Here is an 18,138-nt window from a genome sequence, read left to right as displayed (position 1 = left end):
TTTTTCGAAGCATCACAACATACAAGGAGACAATGTTGAAACGATCAAGCTAGAATTTTCATACATTTGGAATTCTGAAACTTGAGTGAAACAAGATTTATTCCGGGAATCGCAACCCGCCCGCGACTCCTCCTTTTTCACTTCTGCTGTCCTCTCTCCAGTGTTGTTCCTGCGTCACAAGTAATATAGACTGAAAATTCACTTATGATTGTATCAAAATTTCCTTTCTAACTTTGAAATTCCCTGTTCGATAAAGTTGAAAATCCCCTTGATAGGAGTTCAAAACCTAGGATCTCCAATTTCGTAGCGCATTACGTTCGCGATTGAGACAATCCATGAACCAGGCTAAGTTTTTAAAAAGAATAACTGGTTCCACATTTTTCAAAATTCCAAAAATTAAGTTTTAAGGTCAAACAACAAAAACGTTGTGACTAAAATTTCCATATAACTTTTAAAGCTTTTTCTTGAAGGTATCTAAAATTTAATAACAAAGTATAATAATTGTGGATTTAAGTACGCACTGTATGAAACGTAAAAAAACAACTTGTGCTGGATATTCACTCATCTGCTGGATTGAGTAAGCCCCGTCAAGGATATAATAATAATAATAATAATTATTATTATTATTATTATTATTATTATTATTATGAAATAAAATTGTTCTATTATTATGAAATTTTAATTATTATTGTATAATTATTGTTATTATTACTATTATTCAAATTTCTCGCGACGCCCATGGGAACAATTATGAATGAACCCACCCCCCCGAAAAAAAATCCTGTCTACGGCCATGAGTCAGCCCTAATATTTTGCCATTCTTTCTCATGTATTTTTTAAAAAGAAAAGCTGGCACCAAATGAGAGCTTTTCAGTGCCATGAACACTCCTGATGGAGACTGAGATTTCTCTGTGGTTTCGGTTTGTCACTCCAGGCAAATGCTGAGGTCTTCTTGTCACTTTCCTTCAACTGTCCTTTTACTTCCTCGTCACGATATAATAATACAAAACGTTAATTAAAGCCTCCAATAATATTTTTTAAAAAAAGCACGAACAGTTGGGTGCAATTCATTGTTTCATTGTTCTTTTCTTCGTCTTCCTGCCACCCTTCGTATTTCCGTCATGATTTCACGGTCAATCTATAATATAGCCTAACCATTTTTGAAACGTTAAAAACATTTCTTTTCGACTGTGATGTGTGTAAAGAAATACATATATTGTACCAATGGCGGCGATTGAGTGTTAAAATGGGCAAGAACTCAAAACAGGACGGAAGGAAAGAACAGTTTGCTTTCTCTTGGAAGACAAAGTTACCATTAAGAGACCATAGTTCGGAGCAAAATGTAGGAGGGGCAACTGCCACACCCACTCCCTCTTAGTCGCCACCACCTCATATTACTCAAGCGATGATGTCCAACGACAATTGAAGATTATCCCACCACAGTTTGCAACACTGCTTATGCTAACATAACGCTAGGGTTGCCAATCATCCTGTATTCCACACGTTATTTTGAAGTCCTGTAGAAGTTTTTATTTATCATACATTGTTTTAATGTAATATATAATATACTAAAAAAGTATATTTTCATTATTTAATTTTAGTATCTGATAAGAATTGGGGGTCCGGACCCCTGGATCCCCCTAAATACATACCTCTTTCGTATCGAAGTCAGTGACGCTCCAGGGATAAAAAAAAATATTGGGGAGGCAAAGGGGGCGGGGCGGGAATATTTCCTCAGCGACAGTCACATTTAATATAGCACTAAATACCATACAAAACTTCATGTTTCGGATAAAAGAGCATTTATTTGAAAGTTTTTCTTATTTACGGCGGGGCGTCCGCCACTCTAGCGCAGTCACTGATCGAGACGGCTACAGATTGTTTGGATGTTGAGCAATGCACCTGAACGTATGATAACTCAATGTCCTCACAATCAATGGATATCCTTCTCCGATAAGATGATCAGCCAAGAATTTATCTGTCTCTAAGTGGCAGATGTTACATATTGTAATATTGCACCACACGCTATATCACAAACATGGGGAAATTCGTACTGAATTATGATAAAGAACAACAGCAAGGTCATGTATATGATGTAATTGGAAACAGATCAGTTCCAAGTTATTCTGCCTCATATTAAACATACACACACATAATTAAACAAATTACATCATACACACCCACACGTTTATAAACATACAAACTAAAATACAACAAAGTTTCTTTGTATGTAACACTCATGTCACATATAGTCATCACAATAAACAGAGAGATAAATAACAAATTAATTTTTATCTGGCATTGTGTACGGGACCTTGGCCGAGAGCCCTACCCTATTCTTAGCAATGGAGCGGTTAGGAATTCTTTGTTCCGGTTGATATATTACCATAAATTCCATACTAATTGATTATTTGGTTTTGCACCGTCATCATAAATAGCGACACTGTGCTAACCTTGAACGTTCGGTGGAAAACGAATGTCAGCCTAAAATTATGTATTACATACATGTGATTTCATTTCAGCCTCAGTAATTTGTTTAAATTATGAAGAACGCTGATAAGTTGATAAGGCTACAGCCCCTCCTCAAATTTTGAGAAAATCAAGATTTTTCAAATGCAAGTAAATAACTCGGGAAAAAAATTGAAGTGGCAGGCCTGTACCCACGGGAGTGGCCATGACCCCCCTCGAACTACGAAATATATAAATGTAAACCTATAAAGAGCTATGAAAATAACACCGACGATTTTTCAAATGAAGGCAGGCTCCAAAAGTCTGCATGGATGCCAGGACAGTCTGTCTATTCCTTGTTATTTCCTGTCCCAACATTTTTCGAAGCAGTCGTGATGCGAAAATGTCTCGTTTTCTTGATTAACTCACATTTAGACATGTTCTTTATTATTTATTTATATTTATTATTCCAAACGATAAAGAAGATTACAGTACAATAGCTGCATATTTTTGTAACTGAATTTGTATGACTGGACTATAGATAATCTTATAAAGTTCAAATCACAAACCCTGAGACCTTCTGTAAACAAAACCACCTGCATGCAGAAAGCATTGCAAACTCATAGAAGTAAAATAATCCACACGAAAATCCAGCGTTGTTACAGGATTTACGTAAGGTAAAATAATGGCCAATTTGTAGTATGGGATATGCTGCCGCAAATGACGTCTCACTTTAAACCCAATGCTCTTTCTTTTTTTACTTATTGCTTCACCTTTATGGTTAACTCTTTGCACCAGTAATCATTTCCCATAAATTTGGCTTCTTTCTTGCATGCGAATTGAATATATTTTACTTGCATTTGTTTAGACAAAATAATATAACATGGTAATGTATATTTCTAAGGATGATATAGATAGGAGTGTATTTGAAATTTGTTTGTAGATTTTTATGTAAATTGTATCTTATGTAAATAAAATATATAATGGGCATAAACAACCATATCTATTGCTGTAAGTTGATGATGATGATCAAAACAAGACAAAAAGTTCGTAAATTTATTGCGGTTGGAAACTTTGACAAGGATCCTAATAACGATTTTTGTACCGCCAAATATAGTGCACTTCGTAAAATAACTTGGTGACATGGCAAGGTAAGATAAGTGTGAACATTTTCTAGTAATATGCAGTGGCGAAGCTAAGGCGTAAATACTGGGTAGGCTGAAAAATCTGCTTATATTTTTTTATACAGCAGGTCCATGCGTCGATTCTTGTTGGTCGCAAAAGTATCAATTACTCTTTCCTTGAAGCCTTGATCAATAGAAAGTTCTTTAACCAGTTTTTTTTTTTCAATGGCTATTGTACTGAGACTGAGAGAACTTAATCTTTAATTTTTCATTGAAATACGGAGATAATATTTTACTCTCTTGACGGTGCTCATACTTCTTTCGGAGGAAGCTGTTGTAACAGGGAATGTCAAGACCAACTTGATAAGTTGTGTTACTTCTTTGTAGACTCAAGATCATTGCTACCTATGAATTTTAGAAGGTCTGCAGGAGGTAAATGCTTTTCTTCATCAGAATAGATATTCTTTAAATCATTTTCTAATCGTTCTTTGTTGAAAAATGGATATGTGGACAGAAGGTTTTTTAATTTCATCACAGAAAAATGTAGTTTATATCCCCCAAAGCTATTGTGGTCTAGCAATTCAACAAATTTTATCTTTTCAAGATCTCCAAAACGTATTTCCATTTGTAGAGTCAGTGTGTCCAAGATTTCGTAGGTTAAGCATCTGAGAGCCACAAAGTCTTGTTCACTTACATTTATTTCACTGCAAATCCTCTTAAGAGTTTTCAACACATAATTTCACAGTATTATATTTTTATAACATAAATACACTATGTGACACACACATAAACACACGCGCGCATGCACTTGAAGTAAATTAACATTCAACAATGCAGCGCGTGAATGACGCACTTTGCACAAGAAGACTAGAAGCACAACAGGTTGGTTCTGAGGCTAGCCGCTTTCACCCAGCGAATCGGCAGTCCCCTCCCCTTACACTCCCTTTCCACCTACACAGAGCTCAGGCTGTAGCTGCCCTTTAACGCGAAGCTTTTCGTCAAAAGCCTCACAGTTCGGACCGAACGCGCTCTTCTCTTTCTCGCCTGACTAACGAGATATCTGGAAGGATCGGCGGAACCAAACGTTCGGATTACATAGTTCAATTCGTTTTAACGAACTTTGATTGTTACAGGGTACAAGAACATTTTAATTTCAACATTTTTTGGGTAGGCTAAGCCTCAAAAGCCTCATAGGAGCTTCGCCACTGGTAATATGCATTGTAACTTTCAATGAGCTTAGAGATTTGTGTACACAATGATATTTTATAATATTGGTTAATTTCTAAAAATAATCATGTGAACAGCAAGGAAGTAGTGCAACCGAGCTTGTTTTCAAAACACCAGCAAGGACAGCCTTTGAATAGGGGTGAGAAACAGATTCTACTCAATATTTATGTAATGTTCTGTCAGTGGTATCCTGAGAAACCAGTAAATGAAGTGGTTAAGTTGGTATCCCAGTGCAGTGGGGTGTCAGTGTCTGCAGTTTTAAGGGTTATGAAAGAGAGAATGACCGGGAGAGTAACAATGTATGCGGCTGCATATTCGTCTGATGTTTTGAAAGTGGGTTCTCACATTCAGAGGCTCTTATATAAAATGAATAGGTGCGGCGAACTATGAGTGTAACAGCAAATGATTGTGGTCATGAATCAGCTGATGCGGAGTGATACATCAAATCGGTGAGACCGTTTGTTTACAGAAGGTCTCAGGGTTGGTGATTTACACTCTAGTATATACAGTTTTGTGCTGAAAAATTTATGTTTGTATTATTTCATGAAAATTAGTAATGTAATTTTATATTAACGGCCTTCGTGGTGGAGTGCGGATTCCAACACGCTACGAAGTTAGAGGTCCCAGGTTTGAATCTGAGTAAGTCAAAGTGGGGGCAAGAAACAAATATTGTAACCGCGATAATTGCAGCAAATTTAGAGACTTTGATCTGAAACGCATACAGCGCTTGAGACGTACAGAAACTGATCTCTTATTACATTCGCGAGAAGTTTATCAATTGAAACCTACGAATCTTGGGGAAAATACACTTGGGACAGTCGATGTGCGCGGGAGAGATATTTATTGCTAGAGTATATCTTTAAATTTTTACACGGAAATTGAGACAAACTAACTTCCTTATTCTCGCCGGAGTACCAAACTCATGAGTAATCTTTAAACATGTGATTTCAGAACTGTTGCTGTAATTCAGCATTCTGACCTCCATATTCCCGCGATTAGCGTAACCCAGTTAGAATTAGGGATACTGGATGTAAAGTGGGAGCAGTTCTTTTTGCTTCATCTCATAATTATTCTGTATTACATTATTAATTCATTAACCTAAGTGGGAAACAGAAAATTTCAGGTAAAATTTAAAATAAAAACATTTGAAATATTCACAAAAGGCAAGTTTATTAAAACGAAGTAGAAACACTAACACTTAATACTTGGCGGCAACAATAGGATTAGCATCAAGAACCTCCTGCAGCAGGTCATCAATGGGGTCTTCAATCAATGCATCAATACCACCAGGAAGAAGATCTCGGAGGAGTGCTGTCAACTGGAAACAAACATTGCAAGTTTTTTTAAAAAAACAAACATACACATAAACATACATTATATATATATATATATATATATATATATATATATATATATATATACACAGATGGGGGACAAAATAATACGAACACCTGTGAAATTAGAGAAAATCTTTATTAATATGGGGTTGGACCACCCTGTGATGACTGAAGTACACTTTCTATGCGACGTGGGATGGATGCATAGAAGTCATGCACAATGTTTAAGGGAATATGGAGCCATTCTTCCTCCAGAGCAGTCTCCAATTCCGAAAGTGTGGCTGGAGGCGGACTTCGGCACGCAGCTTAAACTCCAAATATCCTCACAAATGTTTTATAATATTCAAGTCAGGAGACTGTGGGGGCCATTCAAGATGTCCTACTTCATCGTCATGTTCTTCGAACCATGTTTGGACAGACCCAGCAGTGTGGATAGGAGCGTTGTCGTCTTGAAAAAGAGGCCGCTCCCCAGGAAATAAAGTCTGGGCAAAAGGATGGAGATGATCCCCCAGAATGCTCCGATAGTGATTGGTGTTGATCTTCCCATGCAGAAAAACAAGTGGTCCCACACCGTGCCAAGATATCGCACCCCATACCATACTGGACCCACCTCCATGCTTCACAGTCGGCAAGAGACAGTCAGGATGAAATGCATCTCGGGGCGTTCTCCACACATAAACGCGCTCGGTGGTCTGAAATAACGTGAAAGTTGATTCATCAGACCAGATGACTTGTTGCCACTGCTGCGGGGACCAACTTTTGTGAGCTCTGCACCACTAGCGTCGCTTGACAGCATTACGTGATGTCACCAACGGCTTACGAATTGCCACTCTGCCATGAATGTTTGCAGCATGGAGTTCCCTTTTGAGAGTTTTGGTTGAAATGGGGTCCTGGAGATGCCTCTTCATTTCAGATGTTATCTCGGATAACGATTACTTGTGCTTTCGGGCCACTATGTGCTTCAACACCCTCCTATCCCAAGCAGCAAGCCTTGTCTTTCGTCCACTGTTGTGCTTTGAAGATGCCATCTTAACTTGTGTTGTGTACGCTGTCATAACGGCTGATACTGTGTTCCTTGCACACCCCACAAGGTTTCTGTCACCGTGGCTCCAGGTGAACGTGCTCCAACAATCATGCCTCTTTGGAACTCTGTAAGGTCTGACATTGCAGCGTCTCTTGAGAGCATACGATAGACGAATGCACCACCAATGACTGCTGTTGACAGACTAATGCCTTCCCCTTCACGGCCACTAGGTGGGAGACTTCAGGGCCAGGTGGTGCTGCTGTACTGCCGGTGTGAAATGTGGCATACTTTGTCACAGGTGTTCGTATTATTTTGTCCCCCATCTGTATATATACAATAAGTAATATATAATACCGGGTGATTCATAAGTCTCTTGACATTTTCCTTAAATCTGTAATGAATGGTTTTCAGGATGGGATAAAAGACACTTGTTTTCCAGCAAGATCATGCACCACCCCCATTTCGCCAGAATCGTTCGGGACTACCTTGCTGACACCTTCCCCGATAGGTGGATCGGCTGTGGCTCGCCAAGGCTTTGGGCGGCTCGCTTTCTAGCAAGTAAAGATCAACACCATAGAGCAACTGACACAGCGAATAGCTGTAGCGACAGGGTCGAGCATATGTTCCGGTTTACGCAAGAGAGGTGGGTGCTATGCCTAGACTTACAGGGCCACCACATTGAAATGTACCGAGTTTGTCTTCTATTCTATAGTATTTTTCAGCAGTAGTGTCAATTTTGTCAAAAAATGCTTAAAATGGCCAGAAACTTTTGAATCACACTGTATATAAGTATATGTAAGGCATAGCCTATCTATGACAGTGCCATATTATTTTGTTAAATTGGAATTCAATAAAAAAATACCTTTACTATCAAACGTACATTTGGGTGCAGCGGCACAATGATATTTCAACTTCTGAATATTTTCCACTAGTATTAAATAATTGATGATTAAATATTAGTCAAATAGTACTTACAACTGGAGTGATAATTTCTGCAAGTCCATCATCAGGTGTTATTTCAACATCAATGTTGCTCAGTTCAACAACGTGGAAGCTGGATAAGGTCACGTTTCCATCGCTGTCCTTTACGACCTGCTCGGTGCAAGATAATGTGAAAAATTGAAAATATATTGTAAATAATGTTACTTCAAGACAAGCACATATATTAAAACTTCATATCTGGAATTGCTTCGTGTTGTAGAACTGTTTTCCGCTCAAACTGCATTCAAATAATTTCTGGTACACTGAAGCTTCGACATGTCGTTACCGGATCAAACGTTCAATGGTATAACTATAATCTGCATCAATCCTTTATGTCTGTTTATACTTGTTTTCATTATCTCTTGGCCAGAATTTCTAGTACCAAAGAACTCTAATCTAGAACCTTTTTTTTTAGTTTTCAAGAAAGAGTTTGAAGTCCACTTTATGCACAGATAAGCTAATCGGGACAAGATCTACAGTTTAAAGTGATATTCGAACCACTATGTGCCTCCACCGGTCAGTAGGAGGAACAGACCAGAAAATGTATACACAGCGACCTGGGGCTAACAATCAAATAATAATAATAATAATAATACACTTTTACGTTTGATTTATATGCATGATCCTACATTTGTATCCCAATTCCCAAGGGATGGCTTCAATTTTAGTTGCGGGCATATTACAGTGTTTAGTTTGACACGTCCTTTCCCATTGCACTAATATTTATTGTTATTAATTATCTTTTCTCTTGTACAAATGTTTATTGTTCTTTAATCTTAATTTCTGTAATTTACCTATCACTGATAATGTCAGGATAGTGACTAACCTGTATATACGTACGTATCTTGTAAGGGCTGTTACCATGGCAATTACGATTGTGTTTTTTCTTGACTTTGAAGTTCGGGCTCGGTTTTTTAATAGAATGATCAAGTTGAATTATAAGAAGTTTAATTTCTTTGAGTGAAATGGATGATATGTTAGGCATATAAGTATGTAGTTTGCAAAGAAGTAAAATAGACTTCCTTTTTCTTAGTGCAAACTTAACTTTGATTTTTATTTGACGAACTAACATAGATATATTACACCATACCCTGAAAGGCACCACGTGAGTGTTTTTGAGTCTTTCATGTGAACTTATTATTTGCTCTTTTAGTTAAATCATGTTCTTTTGACTAAAAGAACGTGTCAAGTTTCGATTAACTTAGTTTGGGCAAATTTCACAAAACGTCTCGGACAACGTAAACCATCCCATAGGTGAGACTAATCTATACACATTGAAAAGCTCAGCCCTGGCCCAAAACCATGGTAACGGTTGAAGTTTTTGCGTGCGATGACGTGTGACCGGCCAAGTGAATGCATCACTTCAATGTGAAGTCAAGTGAAGTGACAGAACGACAGTGTTGCAGTATGCAGATATTAAACACCAGAACAAGAACAATGTCTAGATGAGGATGTGTACTACAGGCTGTGGAAAAGGAGATGCGATAACCACTAACGCCGTCAAACGGTTGGGCGGGAACTTTACGTCACATACCATGAAGAAGTCATAGGATCTGAGCTGATTATGTCCTTTGCGATTAGTCCACTCAGAATTAGTTCACTTCATCAAATGATTTACTAAATCTCATCAATTTACATTGTCGAGTTCATTATTTGTGTTATTTTTGGTTTAGGTTCAACATCTTCTCCGAAGAGAAAATCATGCTCTTTTCTTTGTTTTCCTTGTCCCTGTACATCCAGGGTCAAGGAAGTCAGTAATAAGGTGTATTATATACAGTGTACACCTATAGATTGAATTGTATCTTCTCCAAATATGATGTATAAAGAAACAAACTGCCGGATAACTAAGTGAGGTGAGTGTACATTTTTATATTACTATTATAGTTAGTGGAACCAAAAGCAAAGAAACCTGCGCAGACTCGCGACTCCTGTGCACCGTACTCCAGTGTGGAGGGGATGGGGAGAAGAGTGGAGCACGCTCTCTTATAGTCCGAGTTGAACGGAAGAGGAGGAACGTGTGCGGGGACTTTTCGACGAATGTTCTTTTTTTAGTCGATGTTATAAGGAAGGGGAACTGTGATTGGTCATTCATATATTTTAAAACTTCTTCATCATCTCAATTGACTTAAATGGTCGGTAGAGCAAAGTAAATTTATCAAATATAAATACAAACACGTACCGTTTAATAAATAACCAAAATAGAATGAAAAATTAGCAGTTTGTATTTTTATTGCTTTATGTGAATATGTAGGGAAAAGCGAGAGAAAATTGTACACCAATGGCAAAAGAAATGGTAGGCGAATTGCCCTTCACCATTTTCCTCCAGTCTGTTTTCCACAATCTGGTGATCAAATAAGCAGAGGACAACATCTGCCTTCCATTATTTAAAACAACACAGGATAAGAAAAAAATGAAAATAACGATGGACAATTTGCCTACTACTCGTATTATCTATCTCTTCAAGAATAAAAAATACATCTAAATTTAGAACCACACTAAGGAGCTTGCTAATGTAACATTTGTTATATAGAAGATTATTTGTGTCATATTTTCCATTAATGGACATTAACTTTAAAACTTTTTCTTATTATTACAAAATACACTACATTACTTCTTAACTTTCTTAAAGTATTATTGTTTTTACTAACTTAATAGATAAAACTAGACTATAGATTAATTCCTTGTATTCAAAATTAGACATTAATATTATTGACATGTCTCATAACATAGTAAAACTTATACTTGTATGATCAAGTGAATGGAACTCAATGAATTAATCTTTGTAGTTGGCTGTACGCCTTTAATTTTGTTTTAAATTAATGTTTCAAGAAAACTATATTTCTGCCCCGAAGAAAAAAGTATTGACGGATTGAAAGTATTCCAATCAAAATGTATGTGTCTTTACTCTTTACAATTCGTTTAACTCCATTACATGTCCGACTATGAGTAATTATCCTTAGGAGCGCACAATTCATCCACCTTTCTGAAATTCATATTTCATATGATTGTTAAGGACCGCTGCTGCGAGACTTCATATCGCTAATTATTCACGCAATCTATTGTCACGATTAATACTACTATTCATTTTCATTAATTTCTACATAATTCCCACATAGGTATGAGGATGAGTTTAAATAAATATACCTTGTATCATCTTAAACTTAACTTCTGACATGCAAATGAATGATACTATCATTGCTTCAAATGTGCAAGTTATAAAATATCAAATTTATTGCTTATTTGCACGGCATAAATATATGATTAGAGGATGAGAATGTGAATATATTTTACATTTTATAACAATTAACAGTTTGTCAGAAACATAAGTGGAATGCAAGTATCATCATTTGTTAAAATATAAACACACAAACATGTTGTACAATGAGGAAAAATACAAGTGCATAGCCTAGTGTAAATATAGCGTACATAAATGCTCATTTGAACTTTTCTGGTATGCACAGCATATTATGTTCAACGTACTTGGAAGATGTATCTTGTGCTGAACTAAAATAAATAATAATAACAAGTGGTGTGCGGTATCTCGAAAAGTCGGGACCGGGATCGGAAAGAAAAATTCCGTCCCGATCCCGACTTCAGCAAATGACTTCCCTACTTTTCTGGATCCCGAGCAGTCGAGAAATACCGAATGGTCATTTTATAACGATATTAATTCTTGACGTTTTCTACATTGCAAGTGTCTGGAATTTATGGGAAATTGTTAGTTTTCGTTCCAGATATGCAAAGACAATTACTTAAGGTGAAAATGACGTGTAGAATTTGAGATTTCCAGAGCCTCGGGAAATTTCAGAAATTTCCCGAATGTCGGATTGTAAAAACAATTACCGTTCCGATCAATAATATTCTGTCCCGCATAACAATAAGTAGCCATCGATATTTATTTTCAATTTGTCTGAAGCCACAAAATGTAAATGGGTGGAAATGCTCATTTGTGTACTCGATTTCAGGTGTCCAGTTTCTGGCGTGGTTTCCTATCTGCATAGTGCAACACTATTCATAGTGCAACACTATTCATTTCATGGATAAATTCACCTCTTACCGTCGTTTCGTCATTACGAGTAAACAACGGATTGGCCCAACCTATACTTCTAATAACCTTGGAAAAGCTTCATAAAGTAACGAAACATGCAAATACGCGACTGTAGCGCCAGGTTATTTTGTCTCTATCTCCAGCCATCTCACATGTTTAGCTGGCGAGCCTACAAACAGTGCAGAGCGTGAGCAAAAGGGTTTGCGATTGGCTCACGCGTGTTATCGTGAGTTTTGACTCGCTCCCAAGCTGCAAATGTAGAGCAGTGTAAGATGTTACGAAAATAATCATTCTGCAATCGAATACTCAAGGATATGGAAACTGAACTCACCGTCAGAGACAGGACAACTCTGTCGACTGTCACGATCAAATCAGCGTTCCTCTGCCAAGTAAGGAGATCAGCATGGAGATGATAGCTGGCTGTAAAGTTGTTGATAACGACGTTAGTTGTGAGGATAAGGGTTCCATTCTCGCCTTCGGTCTGCGTGACTTCTCCCTCTCTGTGTATGCTCTCCAAGTGATGGACGCTTCCGTTCGAAACTGACAGATGACCGCTGATTGGATCGCTGGAAGGATATAATAATTTCATATTACTTCAACACGTTCCATCATTCCGTCTCCTGAATGAAACCTTTTCGGACGAACCCACCTCCACTGCCGCAATGGCTGCTGTCTGAACTGACCGATGTTTCATTGCATCAGTGTTGCCACAATCTGGGAGCACAATTTCCCATTTTCGCACACTTTCCCCTTCATATAAAAAAAATAATATAATAACAAGCAACATGTAATTGACTGATTAATTGGTTTAGTTTATTTAACGTCGCATTTCTGCCACTTGTGGCTACTTTTAATCGAATTTCCATTTCTCCTTCTCGCTTAAAATTTGATCCGATTTTTCTCTCGAAAATGAAATTTTCCTTCTACATAAAGGTAAAAAAAAAGGTAAAGTGCTCCCCTGTGCTTAGCACCACGCCATGAAGGCGTATAGGGGGTGTGGGGGTAACGCCCCACACTTTCTTGATCCGGTCATGAGTGGGGGTGATGTGATCAGCATCACGCCCCTGACCGCCTTTACCCCCCAGGGTTTCCCCCAGGTACCCATGTCATTCGACGCTGGGTGGGCGCCGTGGCCGCTTCCATCGTTAGAAGATGTTCTTGCAAAGTTCGGAAGACATCTTTCAGACGATCCGTGAGCTTGATTGCATTTACAAACTGATTTTCCTTCTACATGGCAGAATGATTGCGAACTGTGCAGCTTTAGCACGGGGGATCCCCTGCACATGCGGACAGCTTTTCCAACAGACATTCGTAGCATGGGTGTAGCCAGAAAATTTTATAGGGGTGGTTAGACCTCGATATAAAATTTAATAGTACAACGATAATCATAGTAAAAATAAATTATTGTTTTATTGCCAATGGATTGTTAGTACTGTTATAACCTTCGGTAAGACTTCTACTCGAATCATCACGTGAATGAAAATCCGACACAACTGTTATTCTTGCTTCTTTAATATTTCTTACATTTGAATATACTCACATATATTTTATTTTGTTATTAACTTTAACACACCGCGTTCAAGAAGAATATTTAACAGAAGGGACGAAAATTTAGTCATAAAGTTTACGTTTCGTAATCTCTTACATCAAACTATTATTTTTTGAACTTTGAAAATTCATGGATCCATTTAAACTTGAATTCAATAGTAGAATATGAAATCATGTAGTTCTAATATATTTCAATCTTACAATCCATTTTTCCAACGTATTTCTAACTTTCATAACTGGTGAAATACTAATTAATTATTACAACTTAACTCCATTGACTATAATAATAATAATAAGCTTTTTGTTTTATCTTCTAATTTGAAATGAAGTATGTCAATATGCCAGAGTGAGGGGGGGGGGGGGTTCGAGTAGATATCATGGGTAGATGGATACATTACGTGACACTCTTATGTTCTAGAAAGGTGTCTCAGTACTAAACTTACTCGAATCCTATACTCCCATCTGGAAGAGCGAGATTATCGTAGCCATGTTCCCTGATGCTGTCGTCCAAGGCAGAGAGTACAGTGTCAAAGTATCCTTCTGGGTCAGCAATATCCCTCAAGGCTGAAAATTAAAATAAAATATCATCTGAAGACAAAATTTTCTCGTGATATACCAGTTGAGGTTTTGAATCCATTCATCGACCAGATTTCAAATTCAATACACATGATCATAAAGTAACTGGAGCAACTAGCAAACCTTGATACTTACATGTTGCAGCTGAAAGGCAAGCCTCGGCAATAAGAAAGAGAGCGCACACTCGGAACAACATGTTTGAGCTTCTTTTCCAGATGGATTTAAGGTAACATGCTCATCTTCCACTACCCCTTATATACCGGAAAAAATGTGATGGGGAAATTTTTTTGGAGTGACTGATAACGCTGCCCTCTGAACTTCGAAACGGGATACTTTCTCTTGAATTGTTCCTTGTGACATTTAATCAAAAAATCTCATATAGAGACAGCTGTGATTTCTATGACATAATACTCGTACTACGTATCAGTAACCTTATCAATAAATGGAATTACATGATTGACTGATGTAATCTTATCGACAACTCCTGCCTATCACAAGTTTTCATCCAATAAAATTTAGGGCGTGTTGTGGAAAACTGAAAACACTTTCTTTTTAAGGAGAGTAAAAGGTATTTTGATAAGAAAAAAAGGAAAACAATAAAGTACAAGTTCCCAGAAGGAATTCTCAGAAATATTTACAGCATGTCTAAAAGTAGCTTGCAGCGAACGAAGTACGATGAATAGATAACTTATCATAAAATCCGATTATTCAACATAATTTGTTGCAGTAACATAATTTGGATTTGTTTTGGTTATACGAAGTCGTCCTTCTACCTTTCTTCATTAATCGCAACGACGAAGATGAATGGTGAAATGATAAAAAATATGAAGGAATAAACGAAATGAAAGGTTGATGACAATACACCGAAGTGAACAGTTTCTCGTCTAAATCGATAATAAATACAGTAGCAAGTCATTAGTTTCCGAAAACAACTATGTGTCTCTACCAGGTATCGTACCAGGTACCGAACCAAGTTGATATTTTTGAAAACCATTCACGTTTTAAAAAGCTACCGTGTAACATCATGTAATCCACTTTATCTCATATGTATGTATGCACAAACGTGAAGTATGAAGGGAAACAAGTATGTATTTTAGTTTATATATTTAGTTTAGTATATTAGTGTATAACAAAATTTATGTTGCCAACACGGGAAATCTGTTGCTAACATGAGATGTTGATAAGAAATTCACAAGCGTTTTTCGAAATGTTACTAACATTCGTTGGTAACATGTGTTGGCAACCCTGGTGTAAACGCGGCTTAACACTACTACTGCAATCTCCCCAAAGGACCTTGAGAATGGCGCAGGTAACTGCCAAGAGCTTCATTTTATTTCAGATGTTGATAAAAAAAAATAACACAGTTGAAATAAAATAAAGTAAACATTGAGGAATTTTACTACACATATACAAAACATTGAGAGCAATGAGGAATCTACAGTTGTCCCCCAGGGGCGTGCGGTGACATTTGGAAGTCAGGAAAGCTATTACTCGTTACGATTCCATGTCACACAAATGTGTAATAATAACAATTATAGCTACCATTATAGGGTGACCAGATGTCCTGATTTTCGCAGGACAGTCATTTTTTTGAGGGTCTTCTTTTGCAGTCTGCGATGCTACTCCAAAAAACAATAATATGTCCTATTTTTCAACACCGTCCTGCGAAATGTCTTGCAAAACATCCAGACGATTATTTACCTCTTTGAAACTGTTAATGCCTTTTAAATCAATAGTATTATTAGTTTGCATAGAAATACTTGTAGATCTAAAAATGTTCACGCACGCTTCACTCACGACCTCAGTCTTGCTGTAAAGCTTATATTTATTGCTTAGAAGGAGATATTGCATGTAGTCTGTTCATGATATGATATGAAAGGTACCGAGTGATGACTAGAAGTATATGCAGAGGCGCTTTGAAAATTTAAAATAGCCCAGTTCTGTGGATTTGCATGTTTCATGCATTGATGAGATGATTACTACAGCTGCGTCAAGAGACAAATATATTCTCAGTATTGGTTAATATTTTCATATTATTTCATAATATGTGGATGTCTTATGGTAAAAAAGTAGGGAAACACACAAAAAAAAAAAAACCAGTAAGAACGAGACAGACAGGAAGGTTAATCTGTAAAATTAAAAAGAAATGCAAAAGGAGGAACAAAAAAGAGAGAAATGAAAAAGGAAATAGTATATATGAGGAAGGGAAAACCTCCGTGTGGACTGGTTGAATGTCAGGGGTCCTCGGGTCGAATTTCAGCCTGGACATGGATGTTCTTTGTGAGTGTCCATTTATGAATTTAATCATATCATCAGTCATCCTCATTGTCGCAATTAGCCAAAAGCGGCAGAAAAGAGACGTTAAACAACAATTAAATTAAGAAGAAAACAGATTAAATTGTGTAATATGTCAGGATACATACATGTAAACAGCATGACTTTTCCTTTGCCAAAGAAAGGGGGGTGCACTTGATATGCTCTTTTAGTTATAGCTGCAAACCCCCCCCCCCCTCCCCCATCTCCTATACGCATCCATGGATGTCCTGCTCTTCGTTTCAGAAAATCTGGTCACCCTTACGACATTTCAAGACAAGTAAGTTCGAACCTGTCATTCAAAGTAGCATATTTGAAAGAATTCAGAATCCTTACGATTGTGTAGTAGTTATTCACTGTTGGATTATGTTATGATTGGTATCTAAGGTTACATTCCGTTTTGAAATTGTATGTACCGGCTGATTTAAATATAGTATTCGAAGTTGGGGGACATCATCCTCTCTACTAGAATAATTAACGTAAAGTAGCCCTACCCAAGCCCGAAACGAACATCAGCGCTACGAATTTCTACTTCGAGCACGAAATGTTATGTCGTCACATGGAAGATTTCAGTTGTTTACCTGAGCCTTAGAGGCGAATACGAGTGTCTTTTTTTTATTATTGTAGGAATATAATATTTTCCCACTGCAAATAGTGGTGCTTCATCACTGAAAATTTGACCTGGTTTACTGCTACAATTATACACTAGATTAATTAGATATAATGGAAAACAAAACACCATGCGAGTATAACAAAAACATAAGTCCGACAACTTCACATTTTCCGGCAATTTAAGTATTTTTAATAAAATTTTCCCTCACCTAAAATGGGTCTATATTTCCCTGCACAAAGGGAAATTTCCCTTCATCTAGCAACACTGCCTCTGCCAAATGCGGCGTAGAAAGAAAGGAGAAAGGAACAAGACAAGCAGCGTTCTCCTGCCAACGTTGTTGGCATTGGTGGAACTGAAAACGCAGGCCACGTTTTTTTATAGCCACTCTCCCACTTTCTCTTCGGCTCCCTCGCCCTCCCCCAGTCCCACCGAGGAGGAAATCCTGTCGTCAGAAGGGTGCGATGGAGAACGGTCAGTAGCGTAAGTAAAACCAGTCATTTAAGTTTTTTTTAAATAATTTACTTAAATTCTGGTTTACAAGCTAGTTATAATAGAGCATTCGCTGACATTCGCTACGAGACTCAGCGGCAAGCGGCCCGGCATCAGCGCTCGTCTTTCCCGGTGAACGGGTCCGCGAGAGTCGCTAGAGTCGGCTATTAAAATTACAGTTTTCATATTGTGTACTAACCTTGACTACAGAAGGTGTTGAAAATGATGTCCCTCTGCTGCAACACATTCCTGGCATCTCCGAAGGAAATTGGCATTTACACGTGCAAGTTCGTCTACTGTAATTCTCCCGATTTCTCGTAAAATACTCTGTTAACTCACGGATGGTGTGCGGATTCTCTTTGTATACTATTTTTTTTTATACGTGGGTGACACTAAAAGTTTTTAGATGC

At 37.5% G+C, this 18,138-nt stretch overlaps 1 protein-coding gene across 1 annotated transcript; it reads right to left on the bottom strand.

Annotated features, from left to right (window-relative positions):
* Positions 1-5,950: 5,950 nt before the first annotated feature.
* Positions 5,951-14,565, bottom strand: LOC145987610 (uncharacterized). Its single transcript, XM_083121994.1, has 5 exons — positions 14,449-14,565; positions 14,181-14,301; positions 12,521-12,755; positions 8,136-8,252; positions 5,951-6,117 (listed from the first exon to the last, which is right to left on the bottom strand). The coding sequence occupies exons 1-5, from the start codon at positions 14,507-14,509 to the stop codon at positions 5,998-6,000; spliced, it is 654 nt and encodes a 217-aa protein (XP_082978120.1). The 5' UTR covers positions 14,510-14,565; the 3' UTR covers positions 5,951-5,997.
* Between the last annotated feature and the right edge of the window lie 3,573 nt (positions 14,566-18,138).

This window comes from Lepisma saccharinum, chromosome 1, assembly GCF_977018435.1.
Source record: "Lepisma saccharinum chromosome 1, izLepSacc3.1, whole genome shotgun sequence".
In the NCBI taxonomy this organism is placed as follows: domain Eukaryota; kingdom Metazoa; phylum Arthropoda; class Insecta; order Zygentoma; family Lepismatidae; genus Lepisma; species Lepisma saccharinum.
The sequence above is the reverse complement of the archived record's forward strand: the minus strand, read 5'-3'. Positions and strand labels throughout refer to the sequence as shown.